This window comes from Rissa tridactyla, chromosome 13, assembly GCF_028500815.1.
Source record: "Rissa tridactyla isolate bRisTri1 chromosome 13, bRisTri1.patW.cur.20221130, whole genome shotgun sequence".
Classification (NCBI taxonomy): Eukaryota; Metazoa; Chordata; class Aves; order Charadriiformes; family Laridae; genus Rissa; species Rissa tridactyla.
In genome coordinates this window covers 13,609,557-13,621,984 of record NC_071478.1, presented here as the reverse complement: position 1 = coordinate 13,621,984, position 12,428 = coordinate 13,609,557, and the positions used below count along the sequence as shown (strand labels likewise).

Here is a 12,428-nt window from a genome sequence, read left to right as displayed (position 1 = left end):
GATGACTTATCTGTCTCCATAGTCCCTCAGACGGGGCTAATCTCCAAGTGGAGATACCTTGACAGCTTGGATTTTGCACAGTTTTCAACTAAGAGTCTCAGTTGGGAGACAGTTGTCGGTATGCAGAGAGCAATTCCACTTAAATGCTCGGTCTAATGAACGGGGCGTGGGATTGAAAATCATGATATCCATGTTCGTTCCCCTCTGGTGCGACTGACCTGCTTTGACAGAGCTTGAGGGATCAAACTGTGAGGGTTTTTACACTGACTGCTCAGCTCGTCCTGGCGTGAAGAGCCCCATGGCATCGATGGGATAATTGTTCTCAGACAGGAGCGAGCGCTTTGCAGTCTCCCCCTTCCTCTCCCAAAGCAATGGGAATGCTTAGATGCAGAAACTTTTGCAGGACTCGGGCAGTAAAAGCCTCAGATCATCTCCTCCCAAGACACTCAGAAGAAAATGGGGTATTTCCAGGGCTGAATGCAACCCTATGGGGTGGACAAGACATGGTTACTGCCTACCCTTGCTCCCTTTTCTCAGGATTTGGTCTATATTGCATGGGAAAAGCTAACAGGAGTCAGCGTGTACCACGGCATTTGGGCGCACCAAGAATTTCTCCAGCCCGGTAGCCTCTCCCCGCGGCAGATCCCTTCCTGCTTCCCTGCACGGTCCTATCAGTCAACCACATGTCATTATTTTTAGTAACGTAACCCCCGGGGCACTGGGATGTGCGGTGTAGACACACAGTCTGAGGTAGCGGATGCTGGGAAGCGCTGGCAGATGAGGCAGGAGGGCAGTGGAAATCCCTCTCGCATCCTTGGCGAATCCCTTGAACGTTGTAGGAGCGCGTGTGCGGTGTACCGGTATATGCGCAAAACAAAAAAAAAAATTAATTGATAAATCGTAATATTTTCCTGACATGAGATTGAGCCAAATGGCGGGAAACAGAGGCGACGTGTTCTGGCCCCTCCAGCCGACCAGGCGACCCTCGTGCTCTACAGAGTGGATCAAAGCCGTGGTTGGAAATGGAGATGCCAGCCTTGAGCTAGCCGTAAGGCAGGGAATAAGGAGTTGCAGTGGACTCCCAGAACGTCCCCTAAGGTCAGAGGTGGGTTGTGTGGCCCTTGCTACCCCCGTGCTGGTTGCGGGACTGTGGGCGAGGCTTTAGGACGCAGCTGGGTTGCTGCAAAGCCCCGCTGTTGGCGATGGAAAGGCAGGTCCCATTCATCCTTGGCGTCCCCCAGCCTGCGACCCGTCCTCGGAGCTCCTTTGCCCCCGGGAGCTGAGCTTTCACCGCTCCTCTTCCCCTTTGCGAAAACTAACCAAAACAAGCTGGCCCAAATGGCAACAAACGCTTTGGACAATCTCCGACTGCTGCGTGTCCCCCCGCACCGCAGGGCAATTCATCATTCGCCTCTGCATTGTAACGTGATAAGGAATCAACAGAGGTTTCCTTCCAGTTTTGGGATTCCCGCTAAGTGGTGTCTCCATGGGTGGTTTCCCTCAATCCCCCAATTATCTCACTTCCTCTTATTGTCACAAAAGAGACGACTATCTGCCCTGTAATAAGCTCCCCGGCCCCTTTTGGCCTGCGTGGCCCTTGCAAAAGTGCAGGAGACTGGCAAAGGGAGTCCTTGTCTGCACGGCTGATGGCCCCTCATTATCTCTACGATGGCTGGAGTGGCACAAGCAGTTAAGGGCCTTTTATCAAAGCCGCCAAATGCTTTAATCAAAGAGAAGCAACGTCCTGTCCGATACCACCGGCTTCTTCCGTGAAGCTGTACATCTCAGGAGCTTGAGTCTCTGCTTTCCTCCCTCTGCCTTTTTCCCCCTCCCCAAGCATCTAGTAAATCGAAAACAGCCACCAGGGCTTAAAGAAAAGAAACACAAAGTTAATGGGAAACAGAGAGCCAACGTAAGCTGCCAAGCAGCTCTTTGCAAAGTGAAATTAATTAAAAAAAAAAAAAAAAAGTCACTAGAGATGAGCAATTCTGTTCAGATAAATCAGAACGTGATCCAAGGTTTCGTCTCAAACTCAGGCTGAGCGTGGCACTTTCTTCTAGCACTGAGCGAGGATCTTTACTGAACTCGGGAAAATAACCTTACCTATAATATTCCTCTTTTTCTTCCTTTTCCAGCCTCTCATTTCTAAGCAAAGGATTAAGCTTTCCCTCTCAGCTCTCCCGCTTTCCTACTTTTCTGCATAAAAGCAAGAGCGTGCTCACTCCTAATGCACCTCTGTCCATTTTCTGGACTGGAAGCACCATTGATTTTGTTGGTTGCTCAACTTCCCAAACATGGTCTCCTCCTCGGTCAGTTTAGGATTTGTCTCAAGCGGATTATTTCCTTTTCTCAAGGCTGCGGTTATGGATACGTGCTTGCAGGGGCAGAGGGCAACTCGACTGGGTATGAGGCCAGCGGGTGTCTGTATCTTCTGTAACAAATACCACCACTGTTTTCCCAGATAGTCTCTCAGATATGGCTCCTTCCAACTTTGACATCTCGTGATGGTTCTACGCATCCTTTTTAATCAGGAGATCAAGTCTTGATTTAGGCTCGGTTGAGAATAGGTCTGTATTCAAGCGACTCAGAGGCACCTTATTCAACTTCTCCTTCCTTGGTGAGCTGAGACAAAGCTTTAGCTCTGTGGTTGACAGTGTTGTTCTTAGCTGTCAAGTCAAGATGGATTCACTCTGGAGATCTGATATGGAGTTACATTAGGGGAGGGCAGCAGGGCTGCAGGGGGATGTTATCTCGGAAGGCTCCTCTGTTTCAGGGAGCTGATCTTCTTCTGGGTGAGGAAGGAAGGACACATCCCAGAGCCCCAAATCTGGCAGTTCCTGGTGCGTGGATGGGAGTGGGAGGTCGCAGCATTGGGAATGACCCCAGCGTGGTGCAAAGGGGTCGCTGCTCCAGGCACCTTCTGAACATGCCGAAGGCTAGGGAATGGGAATGGCAGTCTTCAAGGCGAGAATCATCCTGCATTGTACCCCAGCTCCACACTGAGATTGCTTATGGCATTTCACAAAAAGACTGGTCTTGAGAGGATGGATTAACTCCAATCCTGTATCCTACCAAGGAGCAGCCTCTGTTCTTGATGTGGATTTTTAGGCTGCAACAAAGACCACTTAGAGCTTTGCCTTTTTTCTTGTTGTTCTCCACCTCTCCCTCTCTCATTGTTGTGCTTGGAGAAGCCCAAAAGGACATACCAGCAGGCAGCTTGCTTTCTGTCTTTCATTTTAGCCCCACGTCCCATTTAGGGCATCGGGGCTTGTTTTCCCTTGTGTTATCCTCTCCCTCAGACTTCCTGTGAACTAAAAAGTCATCTCTCTAAACCTCTGCTCCCTCCCAGCCTTACACAATCTCAACCACTTGGCAGATTTCTGGGATGCTTGTGATGGTGAACAGGAGGCGACTGGAACAGCCTCTCCCTGGGGAGGTTATAAAATTTGTCATGTTGGCACTCGGAGGGAGAAGAGGGACGCGGCGGAATCCACTGGCTCCAGCCAGCGAGGACCGTATCCTTCAGCCACCTAGCCTGGACGTGGTCCTGCTCATGGGGAAGAATGTATCTTTCACCTCCTTCCTGCTCTGCTGAGGTCGGTGGAGACACAGCAATGCCTTTCCCCCTTCTCCACAAGAACAGGCACCATTAGGGTGGATAGACCTCTTCATCGATTGAACTGATTTCTCCTTTATCCCACCCAGCCTTTCTTTCACTCAAAGAATCTCTGGGACAAAAGTTGGGTATGAGATATCTTCTTGGAGGACATGCTGCTCATCCTGCTGATGTTAGGAGACTCAATGAGTTGACCAAGGCTCAAGCTATGCTGCAGAGGAGGTGTTTGCAGCTTGGGTAGATGCAGTGGAGCCCAGAGCAAGGCGGCTGCTGGGCCACCGAGGGTGAAGAAGAGCCTGTCTGTATGGTGGGGAGATATTCAGGGGGCCGGTGTGCACCCAGCTTTTGCTGTGCAGCCGCGTTGCTTGTGGCACTGTAGTTTCAGCAGCTTCATATAAGCATCCCCCTCTCCCATCAGGAGGTGCTGGCAACCTGCTTCCTCTGGAAGAGGTTCCAGCTTTCGGTGTTGGATTGTCTCTTGCCCCACCACCCTTTCTGTCACATTCCCCTGTGATGCAACACAGCCTTATTGCAAACCGTGCCATTGCTGAAATAACTCGTGTCTCTTAGGTTTCATGTCCTGGGACGTATGTCTTATTTGCTCTTTAGGGATGCCCATTTTGGTTGAATCCATCGTTTTCTTTTCTTCTGTGACAACCTTTGCAGGCCTTGCACACTGGTATTGGCTATTCAGGCTCGTGCTAGAATCGTACTAGAAACCAGACTGGATGAAACAACAATGTTGGTGATAATCACCCATTGTGTCTCCCTCACAAAGTCGGGATGAACCTACTGTAATGCCCTGGAAGTGTGGGTGAGGTTTAAAAACTAAAACAATTGGGTCCCATTCTTTGTTGTTTTGTGTCCCAGGGAGCTGATTGTCATGAATTGGAAAGGAACTCTCCTGATTTACACCAGGGGAAGAGGTGGGCCCAGTGCATCCCGAAGTCCAGAGATTTTACATGTTTGCATTTTATTCTGGATAGCCCCTAATCTTGGAATTGGGAAAATTCCATTTAAAAAGCCATTTGTGTGGTATTTACAACCCAGCTGGAAGTAGTAAATACCGGAAATCTTGGAACTGCTTATGCTCTCGCTCAAGCTCCTTCATTAGATAGATCATCAAATTCCTTGTGAGGGAGCCAGTTTCCACCCCATTCTGCAGGCTCCGTTTTCCTTGGATCCACTTCGGAGCAGCTTCTCCCAGGCGTTGGCAGCTTCCCCTGCTTGGCAGGACCTTTTGCTTTTTGAGGTTTGAGCGGTATCTAGGGGCTGGTCACAAGAGCCGATCACCACCCTTGGCTTCCAAGAACAGCAACAAACATGGAGGATGGTCAGCATCTCCCAGGATGGTCAGCGTCTCCCAGAGGTGCCCAGCACCTCCTAGGGCTCAGTGGCAACAGGAAAAGCACAATGAAGTGCTATCAGAGAACCAACATCAAGAATCAAACCCAGAGCAGACCAGCTACCTCCTGTCTCCTGCTTACACCGATGCCGAGGAGGTGAGAGGACCTTCAGGGGGAGGATTATGGCCTGGGGTTGCACTGTCCAGGCTCCAGAGGAGGTGGGGTGGACTTTAAGCTGCTGCCTCCAGCATTGCGTGAGAGCTCTGTTTGACTTGTTCCCCTTTTGCTGTTCTCTTAGTTGAAGATGGCCCCCTCCCACCCCCAGATCTGCCCCACACACCATGGGGATGCACTTCACTTGCTCTGTGCTTGTCTCCCGGTCTCCTCTGCGAGGAGTGGTGGAACATTGCTAGATCAGACTAGAGAGCCTGGACCAGTGTAAATTCACCAGCTGAGGATCTCTGGTCTGCATCATCCCATCCGATGGTGAAGATGAACTGCTCTCCTCCCTCTCCACCACTTTGGCGTGACAATGATGGGAAAAGCATGAGGAAGAGGGGCCAGAGGACAGGTAGAAGCCATTAGGGTAGGCTCTAATCCTTTGTTGGCCACTGTGTCCTCTTTGGAGATGGGCATGGTGTCTCCTTACACATCTTAAAATCTGGAGTGACGGTGCCCTTTCCCCATGCAGCATCGGTGAGCCTGGCTCTGGAGAGGCCAGCAGAGCCACCGCGAGAGCTTGCAGGAGAAGAGAGGGCACCTAGAGGGTTTCCACTGCAAGGCTGGTTGTTTTTGTTTTTCTCTCTTCACCTGTGAGGAATTCTGGAAGCGGATCCCTAACTGTGGCTCTGCCGGGCTGGGCAGCGAAACGTCTGGGCTAAATGGAAAAATCAGCAGCCTCAGGTTGTAAGTCAGGCGTGTTTTTACACAACGGAAAAAACCCAGAGTCTGACCGTTTTGTGTTGTATATTTAAAAAAAAAAAAATAAAATAAAATAAACAGTCAAACCCCAAGCCAATGATTTCTAATGCCAGCAGAGTAATGCGGTTTAATGCTGAAAACTTTATTAGCAGAACAATGCTTCATTTTACAAGACATTGTTTTTCCACCCTAGTGTTCTTATTACTCAGTGGTGGGTTAGGGATCCAAATCTTTTCGGCTGTCTGTAAAAGCTAGAGCTCAGGCTGGTCTTCCCCATGCAGCTCCTGTGATAGAGCCGCGTTCAGGCGGGGGCTTAGACCTGTGCTTCCAGCTTTGGTCTTCCAGGGGATTACGTCCTCTCCGTCGCTCCTGTGTGAGAGAAACCTGCGCAGGATTAAGGAGACTGATACACTTTTGCATCTTTTCTTGCCGTTTTATCTCGATTAAAGAAGTGATTGCATGGCTTATCCCTTCCTACTTTCTTTCCCTGTTTGAGAGAAGGCAGAGGAGGAGAAGTGGATTTTCAGAGCTCTGCGTTGCTGGGACTAAGGGCCCGGGTTTTGCTGTTGTCAGGAAGAAAGCATGAGACGGGACTGCGGCTCTCCAGCTGAATTTAGGGGCAGCAAAGCCTAGGGGACACCGAGGGGAAAGTCCCCATGGCGTGCACCTCCGTGCCCGATGTCCTCTGGGGTTCTTGGGCCAAGGAGACTAATGGCAGCGGTTGCTCCAGCTGGATTTGGTAGACACCTGAGTGGGAGTAATGGGTTATTTTACACCGGGGGGGGGGGGTGGGGGGGTTGCACCTTCCAGGAGAAAGCCCAGGGCTGTTGATAACAAGGAGGGTAGGTGCCTGGGCATCTTTACAAGAGACCAAAGGTGCTCGTGCTGCCCATCTGCACCTCCTGAAGGTGAGACGTGGGCACTTGCGTTGGAGCAAAACCTCCATTTTGGCAAGCGCTTCTTTGCGGGGGCAGATACTTTTGGTCCTCTCTTTTTTTTTTTTTTTTTTTTTTTTTTCCTGGTAGGGAAACGTTGTGGTTTTTGGTTGTGTTTTTTTTCTTTTTTTTTTTTTTCCCCCCTCCTTTTAGTTTTGGCAGTGGGGGGAAAAAAAAAAAAAATCGGATCTCAAACTATGTTGGTTGCGAAAATTTGAAAAAGGGCCGTTTCTCGCAGTGTTCTTTCAATTTTTACCCCCGTGGAAAGAGGCTTTAAGAGAAGCGGGGTGTTTTTTTCTGCCCGCACCAGGAATCCTGTTCTTGAAGCAGCAGCAGCAGCAAAGTTAATCTGAGTCAGAACAAGCTCCCCTTCCCTTGCCTTGCTGTCCTTAAAATCTCTCGGTGAAGTGCTCGTCCCTGGGAACTCTGCCATCCATTCCAGCAGAGCTGGATTTCATTTGATGACCCTGCGAATGAATAAATAAGTGCATATTCATTTATTCATTTTGCTTCACCCTCGAGATTTCACCTAAATTGTTTATCTCCTTCCCTCTCTTGGCCCGGGATGCTGCAGGAAACAAAGGGCTCTGAAATTTACTTTTCTTTTTTGTTACCCTTGGCTCCGGCACACAGCTCCGTGCGGATTTATGTGCCCGGCTCCCTTGGCACAGCTAAAAACCAGGGCTGTAAAACTCCAAATCTGATTGTCTCAACTGTGCCATCGCTGATTCTCTCCCCGGGGGCGGGGGGGGGGGAGCTTTTTATTGTGATCTCCATTTTTGTCTCATTTATCGTGAAAGCGTATGGGCTTTTAGCTAACGGCATCAGCTCTGAGCCTCTCAGCGGGGGGTGGGGACCTCTCTTAGGTGCCCCGTGTCCGCCGGCAGATGTTACCCCTCTGGTCAAAGTGCTGGCAGCAGAAAGGAGACGAGGAATTTGGGGGTGTGAAAGGGGTATCACCAAACAAGCTAAACCTCGGGGGTCCCTCCAGCATCTTACAGCCTTGATTTTCCTCCCAGAGCTCCCAGCTAATCCCTTCCCCAGCCCAGCAGCCAGGGCCAAGTGCGAGACGCGGTTTCGGGAGGATCGATTGAGATCGAATCCAAAGAAAGGATCTGGATTTACGCAGACGTAACTGAGGGAAGTGTCCGGATCCGCTCAAGGCAGACCGCCTCCTTGGGAAAACCAGGATTGTGGGGAGGGAGGTTCAGCCGAGGGCATAGTATTGTTGTTCGCTACCAGGAGTTTTCTCTCCCAACAGATGAGGAATGTTCCACCACCGAGCACCCCTACAAGAAGCCCTACATGGAAACTTCTCCGGCAGAAGAGGATCCTTTCTACAGGTCCAGTTACCCCCAGCAGCAGGGACTGAACACTTCATACAGGACTGAATCAGCCCAGCGCCAAGCGTGTATGTATGCCAGCTCCGCTCCCCCCACGGACCCCGTGCCCAGCCTAGAAGACATCAGCTGTAACACGTGGCCGAGCGTGCCGTCCTACAGCAGTTGCACAGTGTCTGCCATGCAGCCGATGGACAGGTTACCCTACCAGCATTTCTCTGCCCACTTCACCTCGGGGCCGCTCATGCCCCGGCTCAGCAGCGTGGCCAACCATACCTCCCCCCAAATTGGAGATACCCATAGCATGTTTCAGCACCAAACCTCGGTTTCTCACCAACCCATCGTCCGGCAGTGTGGACCTCAAACCGGCATCCAGTCCCCTCCCAGCAGCTTACAGCCCGCGGAGTTCCTCTATTCCCACGGCGTGCCTCGAACCCTTTCGCCCCACCAGTACCACTCGGTCCACGGCGTGGGGATGGTGCCAGAGTGGAGCGAGAACAGCTAACAAGGCGGTGAAGGAAAGCGCGAGAGCATTAGCCATGGGGAAACAAAGGAGAAAAAAAAAAAAAAAAAAAAATTTAAAATAAAGGGGGAAAGGGAAAAGAAAATAATTAAAAATACCCTGTCGATAATAAAAGCGAGAGTATTTTGCAAGACTCCTTTAACTGAATGTTTCACCGCTAGCACTCGAGAGGGACGGACGCTGATTGACGAAACCACAGATGAAATAGCCATCGGCCTCGGTGTGACTTGCCCCTCGTCCCCCCCCCCCCCAGCCCCCCCTGCCTTTTTTCTTTCGTTTCGAAAGAAAAAAAAAAATCAACAGATTGGCGCACTTCTTCCCCCCTTCCTCACCCCCCCCCCCCCACGGTCCCCACCCAGTTTGTGTCGCTGCCACCGCCAGCCCCGTGCCATCGTCCCCGTCCCCCCCCCAGCTCTTTGTGTTCTCCGAGGGACACCGACCTCCTGCTGCCTTTCTCAACACAGTCAGAGTGCTTGAACGAAAACAACTAGGATGTTACTTTTGGTTTTGTTTTTTTGGGTTATTTTTGGTTTTTTTTTTTTTTTTGTGGTGTTGATGTTGACGATGTTATATAATAAATAATAATATATATATTTTTTTTCTTTCAATTTTCTCAAAAAAAAAAAAAAAAAGATAAAAGACACCGGCCCTTTTTTACCAAGGGTGGCTTTGGAGTGGTGTTTCTTTTTTTTTTTTTTTTTTTTTTTTAATTGGTATTATCATTGTTACTTTTCAACAGAAAGAGGTTTTACGAGCCCGCAAACGAGCAAAACAGGTACCTACCTCGCCCAGGCGTTGTACCAGGAGCGAAATCGCTCCCTGCAGGCTGCCGCGTTTCCTTACGAACGCCCCCAAACGCGGCTCTGCGGGAACCAGCCCTGTAAATTCATCTCCGCTTGCCTGTAATTCTCTTGCTCTTCTTTCCTTTCCCATCTCCTGGGCTTTCCCAGTCCATCGGCTGTCTCTGATGGATGGGTATCTTTCAAACTTGAAAACATCCACTGCTTCTCTCCTGACGAATTTTTACCAGCGTGCGGAAAGCGGGGGCTCTGAGCCGGCCGTGAAGAGGAGAGGGGGGAAAAGAGGGGGGAGGAAGAGGATGCAGACAACGAAAGGAAAAAGTTTGCTCATAAAAAATGATGGTGACGCTTGTTTGCAATCCCGGACTTTCATTTTATCGCGCGATTTTTTTTCTTCCTCTCAGAAAAAAAACCACAACCAAACCCAAACAAGAAAAAGGGGTCTGGGTGTGTTAAGTGAGATATTAAATAAATGTATTTAAAAGGAGCAGAGAATGATCGCAAGGGGCTGGGAGTGGGGGAGGCGAGAAGAGAAGGAAAAGCAAATGTGCGTGAGTAAAAAATGTCTACTCCGGAATTTTTCAGGTGTAAAATTTCCTGGTACTATTTATTTATCCATGGGAGTTCAGATAACTCATAGGATGTCACAAAGCCAGCAAAGCAGCTGATTCAAAGGGGTTAAAATTTTTATTGAAATGGAAGTTTGCTTTCTTTTCTTCTTTTTTTTTTTTTTCTCTCCGAGCTGTGCACACTCTATATAATTTACATATATTTTTAATTAAAAGTAATTCTAATTAACAAAAAGAGGTATACCTCCGCGTCGGCAACTGAGAATGTGGGTGTGAATGCGTGGGAATGCCGGTGTGTGCGTGGGAGGGATTATAGACAGGTAGCCAAAGCTAAGAAGAAAAAGAATAATCCCTACCAGGCTACGCTTGCCTATTTTTGTGTGCCAATTTATGTCTAATAAACACCACGTGCTCTCAACGGCAAGGGACATGCCCACCTATTTTTAATTATTTTTTTTTAATGGTTTTGGGGCGGGTTTTTTTGGTTCTTTCTGCTCGATGCCCGTAAGTTTGATTTGTATTTATTTCTGGGACGGCATCCCGACGGGGAAGGGTGTTGGGCAGTGATGGGCTGAGCTTGAGACTTCTGTGTTTCTCCACTACAAAACTGGGTCCTTCAGGTCCTTCCTGTCCAACCCGTCCCCAGGGGAGATGTTCTCCTGGGGTCGCTTTCCCACCGAGGCAGATTTAGAAGTGACCTTGGGAATCCAGGTGGGTGCTGGGGTGGCACCGGGAAGCCCTCGTGGAGGTGGGTGCTGCCCCCTGTTCCCATGCGGATGGGGTCGGTGAGGGATGTCTGGGCCGGGGGAGGTGTGGGGCCATGTCCCAGCCTCAGCAAAGGAGGGGAGGATGCTGGATGCTCTGTGGATTGGAAAAAAGATGGGAAAGTCAGCTCCAGAGAAATAAAAAGACTGCACTTGAGAAGCCCAGCAGAAAGGTCTCCTCCGTGTGGCTGGTGAACCACGGCCAACCCAGGGAGCAGCATGGCCAGGTCCTGGGAATGAACCGAGGAGGTGTCCCTGGCCTGTCCCACCGGCAGCAGTTCCTCTGGCTGCAGCAGTGGCGCTGCCGATGTGTGTCTAGCAGCCGTGGTGGCCTCCTCTTCACCAGAACTCTAGGGACACTTTGCGAAGCGAGTAGGATTAGTAGACCCCCTTCAGAGGTGATGCTCCCGCGCAACTGTCCCACGGAAGGTAAGACCTTGGGGACGGTGTCTGCTGGGGCTATCCCAGCGTTGGCTACAACGCAGCTTTCCTCCCTCGGCTGGCTCTGCTTTCAGTGTCTTCTGCTCGCAACAACCGTGTTTCATAAATGCTGGGTTGGACACAGTCAAAACGCGACGCTGTGCTACCTGGGGACCTCGCTCTGGGTAGCGGCCACATTTGCAGGCAGGAGGAGACGTAGGCATCGTGTAACCCTTCTGCGGGCATGGCTGGGACCTCAAGTTGTACGCAAAGCTGTTTGCCTTCGTGCAGCCACCCCCAGGGAATTACTCAAACGTTGCATTGCTCAGTAAATCACATGCTGTTCCTCCAGAATATGCAGTTGTCCAAGATTAATGACTGAGTAAATTGCATTTCGAGTTAAGGAATAAAAAATTACACTGTATTTAGCTGTCAATTACATTGTGCTTTCCAGGCTTCGTTATCCCACCGCTAATCATGTAATCATCTTATCACTATATGGTAATTTACATGTAATTAAATGGCCAGTGGTCACTCTGTAAGTAAAGAGGTCGTACCAGAAATGTGTGCCATGCATCTCAAAGGGTATTAAGGAAACGAAACCCACATGGTAAATTATTTCTCAAGCTTCAGTAGGAAAGCCTCAAGCTTTCAACTTGACTAATTTCCTCCGAGTTCCTCGCATTATTTTCTTCAGGGAAATGCTGAGGCTCTTTGGTGGAGCCCACGATGCCGCGATGGGCTCTGATCGCTGGCTTTTGGCCGCTGAAAAGCCAGGTAGGTCCCCGAGAACACAGCTTTGTTGGAGCCACATTGGCATGAGGAGCAAGGAGGCCGTCAGTGGCAGGAGGACGGACCTGTCACACCAGTAAAGTCTGGGATGAAGGCAAAAGTGTGTGGGAGGATGCGATACAGCTTTCTCCTCCTCTTCTTGAAGAGTTTGTTGCCGGCTACTGCTTCAATATGGCATTTCTGGGCTTTAGCCTTGATGGAGCCCAGTTGTGCCATATGTGCACAGGCTGCTCTTCCATTTCAATGAGCGGGGCTGTGAGGAGCCACACAGGATGCGAAGGAAAAAGGTGACTTGTTCAAAGGGCCATGGTGTCTCCCAGCCTGGACGTGAACGTGCCTGCTCTATGTTGAGCCTTGAGAAACAGCTTGTACTTCTTCCCAACTGGTCCAAAACAATACTGG

General features: G+C 50.1%; 1 protein-coding gene across 5 annotated transcripts in view; it reads left to right on the top strand.

Annotated features, from left to right (window-relative positions):
- TBX5 (T-box transcription factor 5) overlaps positions 1-8,902 on the top strand; it is a 44,027-nt gene extending 35,125 nt beyond the window's left edge. For all 5 annotated transcript variants that reach the window (XM_054220081.1, XM_054220080.1, XM_054220079.1 and 2 more), the window contains one exon: positions 8,080-8,902. In XM_054220081.1, coding sequence (XP_054076056.1) covers positions 8,080-8,663 — 584 coding nt within the window. In that variant the 3' untranslated portion in view covers positions 8,664-8,902. The remainder of the gene's footprint in view (positions 1-8,079) is intronic.
- The last annotated feature ends 3,526 nt before the right edge of the window (positions 8,903-12,428 follow it).